At 52.7% G+C, this 23,330-nt stretch overlaps 1 protein-coding gene across 9 annotated transcripts in view; it reads left to right on the top strand.

Annotated features, from left to right (window-relative positions):
• RGS3 (regulator of G protein signaling 3) overlaps positions 1–23,330 on the top strand; it is a 162,004-nt gene that overhangs the window by 129,081 nt on the left and 9,593 nt on the right. For 4 of the 9 annotated variants that reach the window (XM_058445416.1, XM_032164923.2, XM_032164925.2 and 1 more), the window contains one exon: positions 18,572–19,549. In XM_058445416.1, coding sequence (XP_058301399.1) covers positions 18,572–19,549 — 978 coding nt within the window. Of the gene's footprint in view, positions 1–90; positions 407–553; positions 588–642; positions 781–17,175; positions 17,367–18,375; positions 18,393–18,571; positions 19,550–23,330 lie in introns of those variants that run through there. The other 5 variants (XM_032164930.2, XM_032164931.2, XM_032164928.2 and 2 more) reach the window with 5 other exon arrangements.

The raw sequence follows: 23,330 nt of genomic DNA on the forward strand, positions 1-23,330 counted from the left end.
AGGGAGCGGCTGCCGGCAGGCAGGCCGGCTGGAGGCAGCTTTGCGCTGCCCCAGCCTGGGAGCCCTCAGGATGTGTGCGGGGTGGAGCCTGCTAGGGATCCCAGTGCCAGGGGGTGCCGTTGTGAGGGATGGACGCCGCTCCCCTGGAGCAGCACTTTGGGGCCAGCTTGGGCCCTGGGGACGAGCCGCAGGGGACCCACAGCCCATGTGTGTGAGCATGTAACCCGGGAGCCAGCTGGGCCCCTCGTGGGGTGGACAGAAGGACAGGCTGGCCCAGGACCCTCTTCTTTGAGACATCCCGGACTCCATCTCGGATGAAAGTGCTTTGAGAAACCACAGAGTTTTCTGTTTAACGGAAGAAAGAAACCCATCCTCTCTCCAGAGTGGCGGTGGCTGGCTGGACAGGGTGTGTGTTTGGGAAAGGCGCTGGAGGAGGAGGAAGAGGAGGAGGACAAGTAGGAGGAGGAGGAAGAGGAGGAGGGACGGGTGATGCAAGGGTTTTGAAAGCGCTACCTAGATGTGGGAGGTGGAACCTGGTCATTTGGTTCTGCTTTTCCTAGCAGGTATCGCTCCCCTGGGGAACTTGGGTAAGTCCATAAATAGCTCTGCTGACACAAAGGAGCTCTGTCTGGGGAAGGCAGCTGCTTGACACGGCCGCCAGGAGCTGCCACAGCCACGGCCGCCCGCCCGCCTGCGGGAGGAGCCGGGTGGAGACCGGGGTGGGGGAGCTGGCAGGAGCGGCAGCCAGGAGTCTCCTGGGTCCCTGCTGGAGTGTGCTGGGTAGGTACCTTGGTGACAGGGCTGTGTGTGGTGGGCGGGCATCCAAGCCACCCTGTGCCCCTGTTTCTATTGTTTCTTCCCCAGGGCAGCCATTGATAGGCATGTTGCAACCAAACCATTTGTGTTCTGTTCTGAGATAGCTCTGTGTGTGTGTCTGTCTGTCTGTCCATCTGTCTCAGGGGCTGGGAGCCCTGCAGGTCTGGGGGGATGCTTCCTCTGTTGGCTGCTCCCCACTTCTAGGCTGGACAGCCAGCTTTTCTTTCTCAGAGAAACAAATGTTTGGTGGCCAAAAAGTCAGGACACTGCATGGGAGGGGAGCGCTCAGCCAGCAGGGTTGCCTATTGTATCAGGGGTGCTGGCTGCACACCAGGCACCAGGGATGGAAGCTCGTGTCTAGTTTCACTGGCGGGGGAAGAGGTGGTCTCTGGAACTAGTCTCAGCAGGTTGCCTTTGGTCCCTGAGACAGCCTCTGCTGAAATGTCCACTGGAAGCACAAGCAAAGATGCTCTGCCTCTGAGCTCCAACCCCATGGGAGAGGGCCTGCACCTGCTCCCTTGGCTCCAGCTGAGACCCATCAGGCAGGGGGTGGTGATAGAGACAGGCTCACACCACAGAGCTGGCTACTGTGAGCAGACAGAGGCTAATTCTTTTCCCAGCCTGGAGGGTCCACATCTCTATTCTTGTTCCGAGGTGTCCAGGAAGAATCCTTGAACCCTAGGACTCAAGGCAGGAGGATAAACCTGGACCCAGAAAGGGGAGGAGACTTGTCCAAGTTTGAGCAGCAGGTCTGTGGCTGAGCAGGGACCAGGATAGAGGACTTCTGCCTCCTAGAACAGCAAGAACAGGACATGTGGGAAACCATTTCCCTGACCTGAGCTAAGTATTATAATTCAGCTTCAAATCTGACCCTCCTGGCCTGAGAAGCTTGGTACACCAGGCCCGCAGCGATGCTTGAAAACTTTCCACATCCTGCTGCCCTCAGGCCTTCTGGCTGGGTGGCTATCTGGCTTCCTCTCCCAGTGCTACAGTGGGTACATCTCCTCAAGGGAAGGAGCTGCAGAGGCTGCCCTTCTGGTGCCTGCGGGATCCCAGCCAGGGCACTGCAGGCATAGTCAAAGTTTCCACCAAGGCCCCTTGAGTCCTCTGCGCCCAGCCAAGGGGCACCTCCCCTCTTCCCCAGCCCTAGCACGTGGTGTGGCTTAGCCTAGGGCAGGCCCTTCAGGGAGCCGAGTTCCACAACAGGGCTCATTGCAAGCCCAGACTGGCTGCTGAGAAGCAGACAGATGGTGAGGATGAGGCAGTTGAGGCAAGTGACCACTCCTCGTGAGAAGTCCCCAGGGCTTTGAGCCAGAAATTGTTGATGGGGCTTCTGATTATAAGTACGTGGTATCAGTGAAATCATTGCACTTCCAGGCTTCCTTGCCTTTGCACATGCTGTTCCAGCTGCCTGGAAACCCCTCCCCTCCCTTACCCTCACCTCTCCATGTCTTATTCTATCCACACTTCCACAACTAGAGCCAATACTCCAGCCAGAATGAGTCTGTCCATTGGTGGTGGCACCCATGGATATTGCTTTGTGTCCTGTGTATGCAGAATCTGGGCCTTATTCATTCCTTAGTCGCAAGGACCTGGCCAGGGCCCTGGGGCATGGTTGGAGAGGGGTGTTGCATTGTCCTGGCTAGGGCAGGTTTTCTTTGAGGACAAACAGTGATGTGCAAGTCAGCTGTGTCCGCCCATCTCCTAGCTCTGTGCCTGGCATAGAGGGCCTGTCGGGGAGCCCCTTTAGGAGAGGCCTAGGCTCTGAATGTCAAAGTTGCTTCCATAGGGCCAAGGGATGGGGGCTGGGTTTGATAGGAGGTGAGGCAGGGAGAATTTTGGCTTCATCCTGGCAGGGACCATAGGGAGAATCCACTCAGGGGTCATGCTGGGCTAAGTGGTATCCATAGCATAGCCTGGGCCATGAAGGGTGGAGGGGATAGCCCTGACTGGTTGAAATGCAATGCTGAAGGTCCCTTGCGCAGACTACAGGGGGTTGGAGCTCAGCTCCCTGGACCCTTTTGGGATGGTGCCAACCAGAGTAGGTCTGGGGTTATTGATCCTCAAGCTAGTGGTCTGTGTGGCTCCCTTAGAAGAGGCACAGCTGAGGAGAGAGTGCCTATCCCCAGCTGGGTCCCTGGGGGCCCTGAGAGCTGCTTCCCATTGGCCTCTTAAGGCCCTGGAGATGGCAGTCTCTTTGCCTTCTATTAGGTTGGTGTAAAAGCAACTGTGGTTTTTGCCATTAAGGGTAATGTAAAAATGCAATTACTTTTGCACCAACCTATAGATAGATAGATAGAGAACTGAGGCAGGAGAGGAAGGACTTGCCTGAGGTGACATGCGACTCAGCAGGAAAGCAGGGACAAGAACTCCGGTTCCCCAGCCCAGGCCTCTCTGTGCTGCACCAGCTGGATGTCTCAGAGTATCCAGGTTTCATCTTGGGGCTCTCTCTTTTTCTGGACTCATCAGTGACATGTCCCTTTTGGACCTTCGGGCTTACTGACTAGAGCCCTGCTATCCTCTGGGAAAAGCAGCATGTGCAATAGACAAAGCCCTGGTGGGTGGGCTGGAGACTGTGGCACCTTCTAGTCCCTTCTTACTGATGATTTCAGGCAAATATGCCTTGTTTCTCACCCCAGTTTCTCCTTTGTAGCAACCAGGGACTGGACCAAGTATTGCCAGGTGCCTTCCAAATATCTAGTTCTCTGATTCTCTGCAGGCTGTCTCCTCTTCCTGGCTTCCAAGAGTCAATGGTCAGGGCCAGGGCTTGGTGCAGCAGGTAAGCAGCCCCTAGTCTGTTCCTCAGGCGCCTCTGGGCAGGAGCCTTCTCATGCAAGCTGCAGCCCAAGCAGAAGCTGGGAGGTTTGTTGTTGTTTGTGGAGGCAGGCGGTTTCCAAGATGTCATTGCTTAGGGAAAACCATCATTCCTCCCAGGAATAAACAAGGCTGCTTATGGCTCAACCCCCTAAGCCCGAAGAAACTGGAGCCACTCACAGCAGACCAGCCAGGCTCAGCCCCAGGGAGTGCTGCCTGCCCCTGCACAACCAGCTGTACCCTGGCTTCCAGGATTGGAGTGGGGATGGGGGCAGGATGGTGGGAGGTGTGCTAGAGCCATAAGCCTCTTGAGAGATCAGAGCTTCCAGGCACAGACAAGAGGGAAGAGGGTCCCAGGATACCCTCTTCCTTCTGGCAGTGGGCCTAAGTCATCACTTGAGATGTGTGGATAGCTGCCAGGTATGCTCCAGATGGCCCAGGGCTTCTCCCCTCTCCCTGCCCTCCATGGGCCAGCCCACTTGCACCTGGCACCGTGGCTCAGGCTGCTGCCGGAGAACTGTCAGCGGCTTCCAACTTAGAAAGGGAGGTGTGCAGGAAGTTATTTGGAACTGGGCATGCTTTTCGCCAACAGCCAGGGCTCTCTGTGGTGTCCTCAGTTACCTCTTACTGGGGTTAGCTTTGGGCAAATAGCAGAGCTCAGGGACTCGGGGAAGGGTGCAGAGGGTAAGGGAACAAGGGGAGAGGCAGAGAAAGGTCTTAGCAGTGTCTCTGGGGACCAAATGGCTGGCAGGAACCTTGACAGCAGGCTGAAGGCAGCCAGGAGAAGGACTGTGGAATGGGAGGTGGCATGGCTATGCCACCCCTCAAGACAAGGGTTGGAAGCAATGTTCAGCCAGGACATGAAATCTTCACTTCTCAGACCTCACTTCCTGCAGTTCCCAGTTGATTCAAATAGCAGCAGCTCTGTACTGTCCTCTCTGCCTCTCTCCCTTCCACGTCTGTCTGTCTGTCTTTCTTTCTTTCTTTCTTTCTTTCTTTCTTTCTTTCTTTCTTTCTTTCTTTCTTTCTTTCTTTCTTTCCTTTCTTTCTTTCTCTCTCTCTCTTTCTTTCTTTCTTTCTCTTTCCTTCTTTCTTTCTTTCCTTCCTTCCTTCCTTCCTTCCTTCCTTCCTTCCTTCCCTCCCTCCCTCCCTCCCTCCCTCCTTCCTTCCATGTGTGTTATGCACCTACTGTGTGCCATGTACTTGCAAATTACTGGAGGCATAGATCTAAAAGGTCCAATCTTTAATCTAGTGCCAGGATGCTCAGGTAATGGACAGTAACAATACAGCTTTAATGGAGAGGCACGGGGTGGGGAGGGGGGTGCTGTGGGACTCCCCAGGGAGGCACCCAGTTCAGCCTGGGAGCCTCAGCAAAGCTTCCTTCAAGAGGTGAAGCTGCATATGATTGCACAGATGCTTGCCCATTGAAGAGCAGGTCTCCATCCTAGTCTATCTACCCCTCTGAGGTGTAGACGTGATTCCTGCCTGGCCATGGAAATTGCTTTTGTGTGTCCAGCCACATGCTCCTCCTTGTCTAGGGAGGTTGTATAGGAATATGGGCTCTGGACTTGAGGGAAGGATCTCTCCTACCTTACAGTCTTGTGCTCTTGGACAAGAATGGAGTTTCTCCTGCCTTCATGTCCTCGAGCAGTGGTCTAGCCTCCTCGGGTTCAATGAGATGATAGCTGTAAAACACTTAGACGTGTTTCATGTGAATGGACTCTGTGTCCTGCTAGCAGTGGGAGTGCCACTAGCGCATATCTCATGGATGGCTGTTATTAAATGCAGCGATGTAGGTGAGGTGCTTGGCGTGGATCTGACACTGAGCAGGCAGTCAGGAGGCAGCACGACAGCATTTTCTGGAGGGAAATAGTTGGAATGCACAATCAGAGATGTGTACAAAGCAAAGAGCTCACTGAGGAACAGTGAGCCTCAGCCCAGGGAGCAGAGGAGGAGACACTGGGATGAGGGGTTTTATTTGTTTTTAAAATAAACCTTTTAAATTGAAGTACAGCATACTTCCAGAAAAATTAGAAGAATACAGCCAATGAATTTTCCACAAAGCGTAGCCCCCATCCAGGTCAAGAAATAGAATATTCTGGTACCCTAGGAATCCCCACAAATAACCCTCTTTTAGTTTCTATGACCTCAAAGGTAACCCCTGTCCTGACTTCTTTTTTTTTTTTTGAGGCAGAGTCTCGCTCTGTTGCCCAGGCTGGGGTGCAGTGCACTGCAACCTCCATCTCCCAGGTCCAAGTGATTCTCCTGCCTCAGTCCCCTGAGTAGCTGGGATTACCGGCATGTGCCACCATGCCTGGCTAATTTTTGTATTTTTAGTAGAGACGGGGTTTCACCATGTTGGCCAGGCTGGTCTTGAACTCCTGACCTCAGGTGATCCACCCTCCTCGGCCTCCCAATGTGCTGGGATTACAGGCGTGAGTCACTGCACCCGGCCCTTGTTCTGACTTCTCTTATCAATGAGTGTAGCCTATCCTTGAATTTTGTGTAAATGGAATCATTGAGTACATATTATTTCATGCTGACTTCTTTCAATCAGCATTTTGATGGCAAGATTCATCAATAATATTGTATCAAGTTTTATTTTGTTTATTCTTGTTGCTCTGTGGTATTTCCTTGTGTGAATATACCACCACAGTTTATCTAATCTACTGCTGTTGAACATTTGTGTTGTTTACAGTTTGAGGCTATAATGAATGGTGCTGCTATGAATATTCTTGTACTTATCTTTTGATGTACTATGTATGCTTCTGTTGGGTGAATACCTAAGTTTTGCAATCCCTGAGTCATAGAGTTGTACAGAGTTAACTTTAGTAAATACCATCATATTATTTTCCAAAGTGTGACAGGAATACATTCCCTTCAAGCTGTACATGAAAGAGCCTATTATTCCATGTCTGTACCAACATTATTGGTATTAGATATTGTGATATCTAATGTGGCTTTAATTTGAATTTCCTTGATGTCTGGTGAGGTCGAGTCCCTTTTTTATGTGTTGATTAGCCATTTAGATGACCTCTTTTGAAAAGTGCCTGTTCAAGTCTTTCCCCCATTTTCCTATTGGATTTTTTTTTTCTGATTAATTTGTAGGAGCTTAAACGATAATGTAAATATGTGTTTATTGTTGAATATGCACATTCCAAATATCTCTTCCCACTCTGGGATTTGCCTTTTCACTCTCTTAAGGGTATTATTTGAAGAACAGAAGTTCTTAATTTTAATGCAGTCAAATTTGGTAATCTTTTTTCTTTTATGGAGAGTGTTTGTTGAGTCTTGTTTCTCTGCTTATTACAAGGTTATGGACATATACTTTTATGTATTCTTTTCGATGTTTTATGTTTCATATTTAGATCTAAATTCCACTTGAAATAGATTTTTATCCACTGTATGAAGTAGAAGTCAAGGCTCATTTTCTCTGGATAAATATTCAATGTATTCAAAATCCATCCTGTCTCACTATAGGGCAATGTCACCTTTGTCAGAAATTGAGGGGCAATACATGGGTTGCTTGAATTTTGAAGGATGAGTAGAGCTTCAGCAGGTGGATGGGGGAGGGGAAGGTGCTCTAGGCAGGACGTACAGTGTGAGCACAGGTTTAGAGGGGCCTGAGGGTAGAGTATATCAGACTGGCTGGAGGGAAAGGAGGAGAAATGGTGTGGTGGAGAGGTTGGTGGGGGCAGAACACACAGGGTCAGAGGATGGGACTTTATCCTAGAGGGATGGAGGCATTTTGAGCAGGAGAACAATATAGGCAAGTTGGTGCAGGGCCAAGGGAGATAAGCGAAAGTCTCATGACAGAGGGAGGCAGGAGGGTGGGTTTGGAGAAGACTGTAAATTCAGCCAAACCTAGCCCTGACATCACCCCCAAGCAGAGATAGGGTGCGCCTGCCTCAGGAGGCAGTGGTGAGGCTGAGGGTGCCTGAGGCTTGGGAGGGTGACCTTCGGCCACAGGGTTGTGGCTTAGTCTCATGTCCACATGTCCACTTCAGTGTCCTTGAGTGAAAAAGCCTCTTTTTTACTGGATGGGTACCCCCCCACCACCCAGTGCCCCCCAGTGCTGCAGGCCCTGAAGGAGGAGGGCAGTGGAGCAGACTGGGGCAGACAGATAAGGCAGGGGGTGTATCTGGAAAGGGGGACCTTTCTGTTCCTCCTGCCCTTGATGCTCCCACAAGGAGACCTGGCTATGCCTTGGGCCCTGAACTCTGATCTTTCTAGGCTAGCTGAGATTCAGAGCTGGACAGACATGCTGGGGAGAGCAAGACACAGGGAGGGGAGTGATTTGGCCCAGGCCATGCAGTGAGCCAGACTGACCCAGCCTAGGGGTAGGCTGAGCACAGACTCATCTGCCTTCTCAGCTTCCAAGTTTCCTCCCCTGAAACCTGCAGCTAACAGGACTCCTGTCCTAGGCTGCTGTAAGGGTCAGAATATGTCAAGTGCCCTGTCCCAGAATTGGATGCAGGAGAGGGAGCTGATGATGTCGATGATCGTCATGAGAGTAACAATTATGATTACAGAAATTGCAGATGCTTATTGAGCACTTACTAGGTGCCAGGCCCTATGCTAAGCCCTCCCTACAGAGCTGTGATGTCGGTATTCAATACTCACATTGCCATTTTACAGATGAGGAAATCGAGCCTGAATAGGTTAAGCAGCCTGTGCAGGTGCCCTGACCTAGGAGGTGGCAGAGCCAGGGTTTGAAGCTTGATTTGCCTGTCTCCAAGCTCCAGTTGTTCATCAGCAATAGGCTTCCCTCCTTCCACCTCTGGCTATCAGTCCTCCCTATTCTCAGAGCTGCTGCTTGGAGTAAAACCTTAGTTTTTGCGTTGGTCCCTGGTGCCCACTCATGAGAGAGTCAAGCTGTGGAGAGGAAGGCAAGGAGTAGAGGGGTACCACCATGGGCTACTGTGTGCCGGGCACTGCCTCCATATGCCCCATAGTAGCCCTGTGAGGAAGCGGCACACTGGCTGTGAGGGAGGCGGCACATGGATAGGAATTGGGATTCACCTCCAGGTCCTCCTGCTTCCAAATGCTGACCTCATGACTGCAGTGCTATTTGTGTCCTTCCCTGAGGTCATCCTGGCATGGCAGAGATTCTTTGATTAACCTAGTGTAAAACATCACAGAGAAGCCACATGCTTCTAGCTCTCCCCACCTGGAAGGGGACCCTGGGAGGGAGAGGATTTGGGAGGGTCACCAGGTGTACAGAATTCTGCACTGCCCCTGCCAACACCAGGTGTCAGTCTCCTGCCCCTCAATCTCGAACCATGTGGAGTCCGAGTGGGGCCCCTGCGTCTGGTATTGCTCTCCACTGCCTAGCACAGAGCCAGGCCCAGGTTTGTCCTCAGGAAGCATCCTTTGAAGGAAGGGAAGGAGGAAGTGAAGAGGGCAGGAAAGGAGATCACAGAGGAGTAGAAAGAGCAGGGCTTTGGAGTCAGGCAGACCATGGTTTCAATTCTGACTCTTCCACTGACTTGCTTTTTGATCTTGTGTAAGTTACTGAATGTCTCTAACTCCTAGTTTTCTTATTAAAAATGATACTGATCTCATAGGATTGTTGGAAGTAGAGCCTAAAGTATAAAACAACTGTCACATTGTGTGGTGTGCAGTAGATGCTCAGTTAATGATCTCTCTCTCTCCCCTATCTTTGTCATCATTATCTGTTTTGAACACCTCTAGCTTCACCTTCCTTACCTCTGCAGCGCTAAGTAAACATTGCTTTCAGAGTAACATCAGAATTCCTTAATATATCCATCCATGCTCCTGCCCCATCCAACCACCTCCACTTCCTTGAATGTTCCCTGCTGGCTCTGGCTCAGCCTGGAATATCCTGTCCCATCTTTTCCCCCCATTACCTCCTCCCAGAACCATCCTAGTTGTCCCTGCTGCCTCTACTTCCACAGCCTCCTAGCGTGGTAGCAGGTGGGTGAGAGATGGATCTGGCACCTCCAAGGCAGGGAATATGGCTTGCTGCTGTTTGGCAGCAATAGCGAACACAGGCCCTGGCACATGGCTGCAGCTCTGTAGGTATTTGCTGAGTAAGTCTTGGGGGAAATGGTGTGAATAAGCCAGACATGATCCTGATGAGCCAAACAGGACCTGCCCAGGGCCATGACAGCAGGGCAGGCTGGGTCTTGGCAGGGGAGCAGAGAGCCTTCTAGCCAGGGCATCCGAGGCAGATTGAACCAGTGCTCACAGGGATGGGCAGGAAGTAGACTTGAGGGATAGAGAGCTTAGGGAAATGAGATGGTCCCAGCACACACACACGGAGCAGGCAGAAAAGCAGGGTGCTGGGTGGGAAGGGGAGTGAGGATGGATCCCACAGGCGGACTGGTTCCTCAGAAGAGCCCCAGCGGGCCTGGAGTTCCCCTTCTCACAAGGCATCAGTCACCACTAGCTCAGGAAGAAGCTGGGAACACCCCTGCTCTCAACTCTCAACTCCCTGCCTTTCAGAGAAGAGAGCTGGAGGAGTAGAAGGAGTGTTTGGGGTGGTGGGTGGGTACAGAGACTATGAGTCCACCCCATGTTGAAGCAGTGGTGTCAGAAATGGAGGTGAGAGGAGAAGGGACCTGGTGAGGGGGTGACAGGGCAGCACCGTGCTGAAACCCAGACCCCAGAAGCTGCCTCCCTGCCCTGGGAGAAGCTGGGCATCCAGGCAGGCAGTGGTGGGTCTTCAGCAGGCTGCAAGCGGCATGTCTTTCTGGCTTGGTCAGGCGATAGCCAAGAGTAGGAAGGGTTTCTGAGGGGGCCCTCGTGTCTCCTCTTTCCTCAGGGATTCCTTTTCTGTAAGTGTTGGCTTTGTCCTGAGAGTCCCTGCGTGGGGGTGAGCTAACCTTCTGTGCCTCAGTATTGCTTTCTGTAGAGTGGGTGCGCTCCCTGCTGTGGTGTGCCGCCCTCCTGAGCCTCTGACAGAGGAGCTTCAGTCTGTGGTCGAATTCCTCCTTTGCCCCTCTCTCCTCCTGCAGTTGGGCCTCTGTTTAGGCAACATGAATGGGTAGCTGCCTCCAGGGAACTTGCCAGCCCCCCATCCTGCTCTAGGGTCATGCCTCTTCTGCACAGGCTTCCCACTATAGAGAGGGTTCTATGTGTTGGAACTGGTCCTGGATGAGGTTCTGGGCTGGATTTTAGTGCTGATTCTGTTGTATGACCTTGGCCTTATCACTTCCCTTCTCTGGTCCTCATGTAACAGACAGTCACCTTGCCTGTTACCTGACGCCACTCTCCAGAATTGTCTCGGCAGTCAGAAAGAAGTAAAAAGGCCTGGGCCTTACTCCTAGGGACCGTGATGCAGTAGGTCTTAGATTGGGTCCAGACAGGCATTTTTAAGATCCTCCTCAGGTGATTCTAAAGCATACTTCTCCGTTAAGAACCAATAGTCTAGGTCGGTGTTTTTCAAACTTTAATGTGCAAATGAATCTCCTGGGATCCTATTAAAATGCAGATTCCGATCCAGTGGGTGTGGATTGAGGTTTACGAGTGTGTATTTTATGAGGTCAGGAGATTGAGACCATCCTGGCTAACACGGTGAAACCCCGTCTCTACTAAAAATACAAAAAATTAGTCAGGCATGGTGGCAGGTGCCTGTAGTCCCAGCTACTTGGGAGACTGAGGCAGGAGAATGGCGTGAACCCGGGAGGTGGAGCTTGCAATGAGCTGAGATCACACCACTACACTCCAGCCTGGGCGACAGAGTGAGACTCCATCTCAAAAAAACCCAAAAAAACAAAAACAAAAAAATGAGTGTGTATTTTATATAAGCTCCTGGGTGATGCTGCTGCTGGCTCTTGGGCTGCACTTTGAGGCTAAGAGTCTAGATGGTCCTGTGAAGTTCACTGGATTGTTCTTTTTTTTTTTGAGACAGAGTCTTGCTCTGTCACCAGGCTGGAGTGCAGTGGCGTGATCTTGGCTCACTGCAACCTCCACCTCTGGGGTTCAAGCCATTCTCCTGCCTCAGCCTCCTGAGTAGCTGGGATTACAGGCGCCCACCAACACATCCAGCTAATTTTTGTATTTTTAGTAGAGATGGGGTTTCACCATGTTGGCCAGGATGGTCTCGATCTCCTGACCTCATGATCTGCCCTCCTGGGCCTCCCAAAGTGCTGGGATTACAGGCGTGAGCCACCGCGCCCGGCGATTGTTCTTTCATTCATTTATTCATTCAAACACTTCAGGTGGGGAGTGGTCAGACGTGAGGCTAGAGGGAGACAGTCCAGGGTCTTCCAGGGCTACAGAATTTGGACTTTGAGAGGTATTGGGGAGCCAGCCACAGCAACATTTTAAGCAGAGGAGTGACAAGTTGAGGTTTGCATGGAGGCAGCTCCCCTGACATAGCACAGAGAATGGCCAGTGGGGTCTGCACTGCCACTGTGAGCCCCACATCATCCTGATGGGGGATGACGGTGGTCTAGAGGGAAGTGGCGGCAGTGGACATGGAGAGAGTAGAAACATCCTTTTTAAAAAAGATTAATCAACTTTTTAATTTTTTAATTTTTTATTTTTTGAGACAGAGTCTCACTCTATTGCCCAGGCTGGAGTGCAGTGGCGCAATCTCGGCTCACTGCAACCTCCGCTTCCTGGATTCAAGCGATTCTCCTGCCTCAGCCTCCCAAGTAGCTGGGATTACAGGTGCACGCCATGTCGCCTGGCTAATTTTTGTATTTTTAGTAGAGACAGGGTTTCACCATATTGGCCAGGCTGGTCTTGAACTCCTGACCTCAGGTGATCCACCTGTCTCGACCTCCCAAAGTGCTGGGATTACAGGCTTGAGCCCCCGTGCCCAGCCTCAACTTTTATTTTAGAGTAGCTTTAGAAATTAGCACAAAGTACAGAGAGTTCCCGTATACTTTGTCCTACTTATTGCCAACCTCCCTAGTAAAAAGATCCTTGAAGTTGTATAAGTGTTGATCAGGATTTGAGGATTGACCACGGGGGTGGTCGTGAAGGAAAAGGAGGAGAAAATGATGGCCAATTCCCTGGTTTGGGCAACTGGTGGTGGCTTCATTGATACAGGGACCATGTGAGGAGGAATGATGGACTTGCGGGGAGATCACACATTCAGTGTAGGGCTTGTTGAGTTGGGGGTACTGACGGGATATGCAGAAGGAGGTCTCCATCCATGTCCCTGGGCTGCAGCCACACAGCTGTCCTCTGTCTCAGCAGTATGCTAAGGCTCTTCCTGGCCCGGGGCCTTGGCCTATACTGCTTCCTCCCCTAATGAGCCCTGCCCTGCCCCTTGAGCAGATTTCGGTCTCCAGCCATTCCACAGGGCAGCCTTCCCAACACTCCCCTGGACTCTCTCACCCGAGGGTTTTCCTTCACACTGCAGATCTTGGTTTCTGTTTATCCTGTGTTTATGGCAGTGATGACTTGGTCAATATCCTTCCTTCCTCTCTAGTTTGTAGGCTCCACAAGGACAAGGATCGTGTCTTTCTTATTCTTTCCTTTATGCACAGAGCCTAGAACAGTGTCTGGATGCAGAACTATTCCATGAGGATTTGGTGAATACTTGCCTGTGGCATCTCAACTCAGGAGAGGGGTCGGGGCTGGCAGAGTGGACTGCGGGTCATCAGTGGCCAGATGGTGCAGATAGCGATTGTGGCCCGGGGAGTGGATGGGTTCCCAAGGGAGTGGACAGAACTGTGATGAGAGGGGCCCTGCAGCAGGTCCTGATGGACAGGCAGACAGGGCCACGAGAGGGTGGAGAAGGGGGTCAGTGGAAATTCAGGGAGGGAGATGTTAAAGCCACTCTGTGCTGGAGTGACCATGGCTATCGTTTATTGAGTGCTCATGTGTGACCTCATGGTGCTGAGCTCTGGAGACTCATTAGCTCATTTATTCCTCTAACAACATTGTGAGGAGGTTCTAGAAATCCTATGTTATGGCTAAGGAAACTGAGGCACAGAAAGGTTAAGCCAAAGGTCACCCAGCAAGTAAGTGTGAAGTTAGTATCTGGAGCTTCCCCTAAGGTAAGTACCGCCTCCATCCTCCTGAATTTTGCCAAACCTGCTGTGTTGGAGACAGTGGAGGTAGAGGGGAGAGGAGTATGGCCTGGAGAGTCTCTGAGTTGGGAGGAAGCACTGGGGGTGCCAGCCTCTGGGGTGGTCAAGAGACCAGACCTGGAGGAGCTGGGCTGATGCTGAGCCGGGAGAGCTAAGTGTTAGCTGAGCCATCAAGGTTCCTGGAAGCTAGCATTGAGTCAGGGACCTGAAGCTAGGGAGCCAGAGCATGCCAAGCTTGAAGGAACAGCCCATCTTGAAAGCCTGGGGGTCCAATGCGGGGCAGGAATTCTAACAGCTTCTCCCTTTCTCAAAGGACTTTACAGTTCACAGAGTGCCTTCCTGCCCTTTCTCAGACTTGGTCCCCTTAGGTCTCTGGCATAGGAAGCAGCAGGCATCCTCACCCCCTTTCATGGCAGAGAAAACCAAGCTTGGAGTGGGGTAGTTTGGGATCACACAGCTAGCAAATGATGGAGTGAGGATTCCAGTCCAGGTCTTCTGGCTGCATGTCCAATGCTCTGTCAGTAAAATCCTGGCTGTTAAGGGCCACCCTCAGACACAGGCAAACCCCAGTTTACACTCCCCAGTGCAGGAAGTGGTTTTCGAGGGCAGATGCAGAGCCCGGCATCCGTGGTGGCTGTGATGAATCATCGGAGTGAGAGCTGCAGGTTGTCCCTGGGTCAGCAAACCTGGCTGCTCAGTGAGTAGCTGTGTGATGTTGGACAAGTCACTTCCAGCAGCCCACCATTACCCCCAACCCAACATCCAGTGGGCGTCTGGGGCCCAGGAGCCAGAGCTGGTATAAGTATGAACTCTGGGTGTTATAGCTGCCATCCCTCCTTAGCCTATTCCGAGCTCTGGATTGGATTTGGGAGAGGATTTGATTAGGTCCTAAACAGTGGCTCTATTTAGAGGGCCTGGTTCATTTCCTGTGTGCTTACAGCAGATGAGACATGGGCAGAATTAACCTGGTCCAGCCAAGCCAAAGAAGTGATGGATGGGAAAGACACAGACCCCCACCTCGGGAGGGCGGGGCAGTGGCTTCCAGCACTCTGGACCCAAGGCCCTGGGTGAGCAGGCTGGTCTTCCTGGGGCACACTGGCTGGATTCTTGTTACTTCAGCTGTTGCAACAGCTGTCTCACTGGGTCCCCAGCTGCCTGTACTTCCTCTATCAGAGCAGTCCCCATGCTCCTTCAGACTAGTTGTCTAACCTCTGTTTTTTCTGCTTAACTGAGGGCAGAGGTTGTGTCTGACTTGTTCCCTGCCGTCCCGCTAGTACCTACCTCAGTGCTTGGAGAATGCATGAAGGTATGCATGCCCCAGTCCTCCCTGCCACCCACACATCCTGCCCACATTCCCCAGAGCAGCTTTGACACAGCACAGCTCTGCCTGTGGCATTTCGTTGCTCATGGGGCAAATCCCATGCCCACCATGTGTTCTGCAACCTCCCCCTCATCTTTGCCTCCCCTCCTGCCCTAATTTTCTCCTACACTTGCCACCCTCCCACCCCTGGGTTTCTCGGGTTTCCTGTAATTGCTCCGGAGCTCCCATCAAACCACTTCCCACCCCAGCTCTCCCAAGAACAGGGGTCTTACCATACCTGCACGCAGTCCCTGTTCATACAGGCCTGCCGGGGAGCACAGAAAGAACCCTGAGCTCTGGGCCCTGTTCGCCAGCATCTGCTGGTGTGGGATGCACCCAGGTGAGGGGCCTCAGGCAGCACTCCAGGCTGTTCCTCCTCCCTCTACCGCCATCTGAGGGCCCCAAACACTTGTGTGTAAGGCTCCAAGGAAACAGGGAGAGACCCTGGGCAGGAGATGTGAGTTCTAATCCTGTATCAGCCTCTCATTCTTAGGTAATTCCTTTACCCTCTGGGACCCCAGGTTTCTTATCTCTAAAATAAGACCACTGATCGCTCCCATTGTATCAAAAGCTTTTCCAGGGCCAGGCACTGTGAGGAGACTCAGATAGTCCTGTGAGTCCAGTGTGATATCACTGGGCTCAATTCCAGATGAGGAAACGGAGGCTCTGAGGTGTTGAGAGGCTTGGCCAGAGTTGCACAGCTAAAAAGTGGCCCCATTGGGATCAAAATCAGCATGGCTCGGGTATCTGAGCACATAACCACTGGGCCCTCTGAGAACCCTTCCGTCTTGGTTAGTTTCTCGGCTGATCCCTCTGGGTAGGTGCCCTCTGGGGGCAGTACCCCTGCCTGAGCGGCACTTCCCCTCCTGGCTTTGTTTGGTTTGGCCTCGATTTAGAACAGGGTTGGCAGAGGCAGGCTGACTTGCATTTCTGGTTTTGGGTTTGTTGCTGCACTTTCCCCAAGGGGTGGGCGGGCTCCAACTGACAGTCACCGCTGGGACAGGCCTGGGCCCCACCCTCACTACCCAGGAAAGGGGAAATGCGGCCTGCTCCCCACTCAGTGCCACTCCGTGCCAGGCCCTGAGGGCACCCGGTTGCTGCTTCCTTCTGTCTTTCCCCAAGGACTATCAGAGGCAGGTGGCTGGGCCGGGAGGTGGGTCGGGGGGAGGTCTGGCCATGTGGTAGGGTGATAGGACTGAGGGGCCCCACGGAGCTGGCTGCAGGGCAGTTTGTTTCTCCTGATGAAGAATGCTCCCTGATGGGTGGGGCGATGGGCTGGGGACTGAGTTGCTCATAGGGACAGAGATCAGAAGTGGGCTTGAGAAGAACAGGGCCAGAAGGCCTGGGCTCTGGCCCCAGCCTAGCCCCTGATTTGTGCAGGGTGGCTTTGGGTAGGTCACTAAGTCACTGTCCAGACTGGGCCCTCAGCCTTCCTGTCTACCCAATGGAGGGTCTTTCTGTCCACCTGGGAACAGCCTGATGGGACTGAAGCACAGCCCTTAGTTTCCAGATGAGAATTCTGGACTGGAGGCCCTGACACTAAAATTGCCAACACTGACTCTGGTGTTTGGCAGAGTTTGGGGTACGTGGGAAACACGTGCTGCTGGTTGAGGTCCTTAACTTCAGAATTTCCCTCTAGATCAATGCTTTTTAAATCACTACCTCCAACACCACCATCTCCTGTAGGAGCTTTCCAGCTTTTCCAGCATATGCTTCTGATCTGTTACTCAGGCATGCTGGTTATCCCATTTTGTAGGTGGACACCTTGAGGCCTAAAGGTTGGTGACTGGCTCTACCTGACACCCCTGTGCGATTCTAGGTTGCCCCTTGCTCCTCTCTGGGCCTCAGCCTTTCTGTCTATGCAGTGGGGATTTCAGATCGCTGTTGTTTCAGAGTCTGAGGCTATGAGGTTTGAGAGGACCCTTGTGTGGAGTCACCTCTGAGCTGCAGGCAGGATTTCCAGGGCAAGAAGGCCACAGCATCAGCAGGCACCTGTCTTTGGCCTGTGAGCCATAGCCTAAGGCGTGCCCTTCCTGACCTTGGCCAGATCACGCTAGAGTCCTCCGAGGCCTCCCCTCCCTTGCCCAGCCACCTTCTCCACTCTGCAGGGCTCCACTTTCACTTTCATGCTCCCAGGCTGTGGCTCTTACCCATGCCGCGCTTTCACATCCGCTCACATCTGTACTCCCAGATGCCAGTGTGACCCCTGACACGTGTGTGCAGCAGCCTGCAGCTGCCCCAAGCCATGGCTGATCACTGACTCCCAGCTGTGGGGCTTCACCATTACAGACTCCCCCGGGCTTCAAAGACTTCTCAGCTTCGAGCATGGCCTTTTGGGTGTCAGGGCAGCTGTACAATAGTGGGTAAGTCACCGGCCTTTGGGCTCAGTTTTCTCATTAATGATTTCTACAATGAGAGCTCTTAACCCATGTTCTGGGGGTACTTACCCCTGAAGTTTTCTGCCAGTGTGCGCGTGTGCCCGCAGGTGCACACATTCCCAAGCGTCTGTTCAGTTCCCGAGTATGGGTGAGGTCTTTCCCTTTCATTAGTTCTCAGCAGCTATGGCTTCTTGAAGACAGAACCTGGGCTCTAAATAAATAGTTCCAGCTCTGGCATTCCTGGTCCTTGAGTGGGAGGGGCCCAGCCCCGGCTTGAGAACTGCCTCCCTGTGTGGTTGTGGCACCATGGACACTCCTGACTTTCTTGGGGCCCCAATCTTCTGGTGACATAGCTGCTATTCAGACTTTCATCAAGAGAAATGTTTTTCTCTTTGCACATGAAATCTACTGTTGAAACTCAGCAAAACCCCCTAGGATCCCAAGGGTTGTGTGTGAGGCACGAGATGCTGTGTTTTTTGAGGAATCCCTGAGCTTCCTCCAAGCAGTTTAAAAATCCCTGAGTGGGTTATTCTTCAGGGAGTTTCCATGTGTCTGTGACATCTGGTGAGTCCAGGTGTGGACAATATTTTAAAGTTCTGGTTTCATTCCAGTTTATTAGTTTCAAAAAGATACTTAAGCCTTCAGAGCACATTCTTGTTTGAATGACTCATGAGGATTTTTTAAACTTTAGTTCAGGTAGAAGACACCCTGGGCTGGGTTCAGTGACCACCCTGGCTTTGGGGTTTGGCTTGGTTCTGGTCCATAAGCAGAGACCGCCTGGTTCTCCTTTATCCCCAGAGGCAACTTTGACCCTGTTTCCTTTTCTGTAAAATGGGGACAGTGATGCTTCTTTTAGAGGGTTGTCAGGAAGGCCATATAAGAGAGTGGGGTCAAGCTGGCCTGGCACCTGCCAAGGCAGGAGCTAGATAGACAGTGGTTACCTCTCCTTCTTCTCCTATAAATGACCAGCTGTGTTTTTGATGGAGCAGAAAGTTCAAGCAAGAAGACAGGGTGAGAATTGTTACATAACTAAGTCAAAGGGGCTTTTGGGGTTCCATCTGGCACCTCAGCATTCAGACTGGGGGGCCAGGGTTCAGGCCACTGTCTGATTTCATGTCAGCTCATGCATGGTGTCTGGCATCTCGGAGCCTCCTCTTCTGAACCATTCTTGTTTTCTTTTTGTTTCTCAGATGTTTGAGACAGAGGCAGATGAGAAGAGGGAGATGTCCTTGGAGGAAGGGAAGGGGCCTGGTGCCGAGGATTCCCCACCCAGCAAGGAGCCCTCTCCTGGCCAGGAGTTTCCTCCAGGACAAGACCTTCCACCCAACAAGGACTCCCCTTCTGGGCAGGAACCCGCTCCTGGCCAAGAACCACTGTCCAGCAAAGACTCAGCTACCTCTGAAGGATCCCCTCCAGGCCCAGACGCTCCGCCCAGCAAGGATGCACCACCATGCCAGGAGCCCTCTCCAGCCCAAGACCTCTCACCCTGCCAGGACCTGCCTGCTGGTCAAGAACCCCTGCCTCACCAGGACCCTCTACTCACCAAAGACCTCCCTGCCATCCAGGAATCCCCCACCCAGGACCTTCCACCCTGTCAAGATCTGCCTCCTAGCCAGGTCTCCCTGCCGGCCAAGGCCCCTACTGAGGGCACCGTGAGCTCTGGGGACCCACTAGCAGCTACTGGGGACCCACCTGCGGCCTCCAGGCCAGCCTTCGTGATCCCCGAGGTCCGGCTGGATAGCACCTACAGCCAGAAGGCAGGGGCAGAGCGGGGCTGCTCGGCAGATGAGGAGGATGCAGAAGAGGCCGAGGAGGTGGAGGAGGGGGAGGAAGAGGAGGAGGACGAGGATGAGGACACCAGTGATGACAACTACGGAGAGCGCAGTGAGGCCAAGCGCAGCAGCATGATCGAGACGGGCCAGGGGGCTGAGGGTGGCCTCTCACTGCGTGTGCAGAACTCGCTGCGGCGCCGGACGCACAGCGAGGGCAGCCTGCTGCAGGAGCCCCGAGGCCCCTGCTTTGCCTCCGACACCACCTTGCACTGCTCAGACGGTGAGGGCGCCGCCTCCACCTGGGGCATGCCTTCGCCCAGCACCCTCAAGAAAGAGCTGGGCCGCAATGGTGGCTCCATGCACCACCTTTCCCTCTTCTTCACAGGACACAGGAAGGTGAGAAAGCTAAAGGGGGAGGGAGAAGGATACATGCAATGTGGGGAGGGCTGGCCCAGGGGCTGCAGGGAATGAGAAGTCACCGTGTTCCACCCCCACTGTCCTGGCAGCCTCCCAGCGAACCTTCCACCTGTTGGACAGAAGATAAAACTGAGGCCCAATGGGACCAAGAAGGCAGAGCCTGGACTTAAACCCATGACGTTAGAATTCCAGATGCTGTGTTCTTATAGCTTCACTGGTCCCCACAGAAAGCAGAGCAGGTGTAGCTTAGCCCAGGCCATTGTGTATTTGGATTTAAAAGATCTGAGATAGTAGCTGGAGAAATAGAGTTACAGCCTAGCCAGACTAGAAATCCATCAGCCAGTCACAATGACAACACACATTTATTCTGTGTCCGCATTATCCTAAGCAGTTTACGTGAACTCATTAACTCTCACAACAGCCCTTTGAAGTAGATAGTATTTTTGTGCTCATCTTACAGCAGAGGAAACCAAGGCAGAGAGGTTACCTAACTTGCTCCAGGTTATACAGTTTATCAGTATCTGAACCAGAATTAGAATCTGGTTCCCGGGCCAGTGCTCTTAACCAACCACCACACCGTTTGCCTCTCGTGAATATTTATATGTAGATAAATAAGTATTTATCGATTTCCTGCTGTGTACCAGGCCCTGTGCTCTGCAACACAGCAGGAGCCACAGAAGTGTGTGAGGCTGGTCTCAGCCTGAGAGAAGTAAGTTACCTGTGTGAGCCTTGAAAGTGGCCTAACAGTGAACAGATTGCGCCATGATCTTGAAGCCCATAAGCTAGTTTGGGTCTGGGCTCTGTTTCTTACTATGTGGCTTTGGTTGAGTCACTCAACTCCTCTGAGCCATAGTTTTCTTCTCTGAAAAGTAGGGGTTAATAGCACTCACATCCCAGAATGGTTGAGGATGAATGGAAGAGGCTGGTGCCTGACAACACTAGCCGCATGAGCAGCGGCCCTCAGGGAATGCTAGGCCCCACTCCTTCTCTTGAAATGCAACAGCCAGTGCAAGGTGTTGGTGTGAGGCCAGGTGAGTAGGGGTGGTCGGTGCCCATGGAGCGCAACTGACTCAGAGATCTGGAACTTCAGGACAGATGCCAGGGCCTAAAGCCATCAGTGAAAGCTTCTGGAGGAAAATACCTCTCAGCTTGGCCTTGAAGGTTGAACAGAATTAGAATAAACAGAGAGGTAGAGGCAGGCATTCTTTGGCTAGAGCAGAGCATTCCTAAAGGGCAGATGCCTGGCACAGGTGCTGCTATTCCTCCCTCCAACCCATGGCAGACATCATTAATGGATTCCAGCATACTTCCTCACCAAGTTGGGACATGTCCTCAGAAGCCTGCTTAGCTTCTTAGCCACTAGCAAGAAGGCAGACTTGCCTTCTGGGGAGATGCCTTCTGCTGAAAGCTAGTCATTCTCACAGGGCAGGCTGGGGCCCTCCAGAAAAGGGTCTTGAACTTTGGCCTTGGAACTGAATCTCCATTTCCTCATCTGTAAGTGTGTGTAGTTCTCACACTGCGGTGTGCTCCGGAATCACCGAGGGGAGGTTAATATATGATTCCTAGTCCCCATACCCAGAACTCTGGAATCAGAATCTCTAGGGGTGGTGCCCAGACCCTGTATTTTAAACATGCCCCGAGGGATCATGATCTTGCCAAAGTTTGAATATCACCATCTTAGGCCATTTCTTGATGGTTTCTACAGGAGAGAGTCCGGAATGCTGTCCTTCCAAGGCAAGGCCTCAGGCTCACTCAGATCAGGCCTGGCCACTCCTCTTTGGAGGGCGGTTGAGGCCCACCTGCCTTGGGCTTCCCAATCCTGATTCCCCCACTACACCCTTCCCAGTTCTATTCGCCTCACCGCACTTGCTCCAATAAAACTATTTATATATTTATATACAGATAAAGTCACACACATTCATGTGTATGCATTTATCTAATTCCCCAGCTCAGTTGGCCTTGGCTCCTACTTTGGGACAAATACTCCTGCCTGGGAGTCCAGCAGGCCTGGACCAGCTCTCTCTTGTCTCAGCTTCCTCCTTTGGGTGCCCAAGGTTCCCACTGGCACCCTCCTCTGTCCCACCAACTTTTAGCCAGTCACTTCCTTTCTTGGGTTTGAGTGGCTGAGCTGGCAGAGACATCAGAGGCTGCCCCCAGCCTGGAGGTGGCCACCCTTCCATGTGGCTTCCACACACCAGTCCCTGAGCCCTTTGCCATTCACATCCTGCCCTCTCCCGCCAGCAGCTTCAGTACGAAACCCACCCTTGTCAAGAGGAGATGAAGCCCAGATGGGACAAACACTGTGATCTAGCTCCATCTCTTACTGGTACTGGGCCTTGGGCAAGTCCCTGCCCTTCTGTGAGCCACAGTTTCCTCCTTGGTGGAATGGGTATGGTAATAATGCCTCCTTCCTAGGGTTGCTGGGAAAATTAAATAGCTTAACGCAGGTGAAACATTTAGGGCAGTACCTGGCGCTCAGCACCTGGTGGGTGCTGTATAAATGGTAATCATGTGATGCGGAGGGGGAGGGGGAGAAGAGCAGTAACCAGGATAGTACTGGCTGTGCCGCCATTCAAAGTACCACCAGACCCCATTTCTCACCTTCCTGACACTGCTGCAAGGTGGACAGGCACTTGTCTTACAGTGGGAGGCTGAGGCTAGTGAGAGATATTTTGTCCCCAGCCACACAGCAGCAAGTGATGATGGCGCTAGACAAGGCCTCACCATTGTCCAATCAGTCCTCTGTGGCTCTACCCTAGACTCTGCGACCTCATGTTGATGAGGGGCCAGGGGTGGGGGACTGGCAGAGGGACAGCGGCGGGTTCCCCCATGACTTCTATCTTCCTGGCTTTGGCCTGGCTCTTCTGGGAGGGTCCCCTGATGCTGATGGAACACTATTCCCAGGCAATGCCAGGCAAGAGGTGAAGAGGGGAGGGGTGAAGTGTTCAGGCTATGGAGTCAGACAGACCCAGGTTCAAGTCTCAGCTCCGCCTCCTCCTCCCTGGCTCTGAGACCTTGGCCAAGTTGCTTCTTTCTCTGAGCTTCAGTTTTCTCTTACAAATGGAACACGGAGTCCCCCAGGAGTTGTCCCAAGGGTTCCAGGGCGCAGTACATAGAAGGCTTGGGCTGGTTGTTTGTGCTGCTGTGCGGATAAGCTGAGGCTGCCCAGAGCGCATGCTGCCTGCCACAGGGTGACATTCAGTCTCGACGTTGTCTCCTCTCCACACCCCTCTTATCCTGCCCTCTTGTGTGCTGAGCAATTTCTACTGCGAGTAGGAATGTCAGAACAGGCAGACCTCAGAGATGGTCTGCTCGGCCATGGTGATCTCACAGATGGGCCAACTGAGTCCAGAGACGGAGAGCCCCCTCCCCTACCCCCCGCCACAGTTCTCCAGCTGGCCATCCACTGGATCTGGCGCCCTGTGCTGAGTTGAGTGGTCTCATGGTGCCCCCTGCCGCCAGACCCTTGCCTTCCTGGCTGCTCCCTGGAGGCCCTGCAGAGCAGATCCACAGGCCTTTTTCCTGGGGAGTCAAGGAAGCCCCGGAGAATAATTGTGTTTGGGTCCAGGATGCTGCCATTGAATTCTATTCCAGCCTATCTGGCTCAGCACAGAGGGTCATGGGCTATTCTTTGACAGTGAGGAGACCACAGGCTGCAGCCCTTCCCTGGCCCTGCTTCCTTCCTCCCCTGCAGGGGACTGGCCTGGGCAGAGGTGGTCCACAGAGGGTGCCAGCCCTGTTTCACTAAGCTCCCACGTAG

Source organism: Hylobates moloch, unplaced genomic scaffold, assembly GCF_009828535.3.
Source record: "Hylobates moloch isolate HMO894 unplaced genomic scaffold, HMol_V3 SCAFFOLD_10, whole genome shotgun sequence".
Classification (NCBI taxonomy): domain Eukaryota; kingdom Metazoa; phylum Chordata; class Mammalia; order Primates; family Hylobatidae; genus Hylobates; species Hylobates moloch.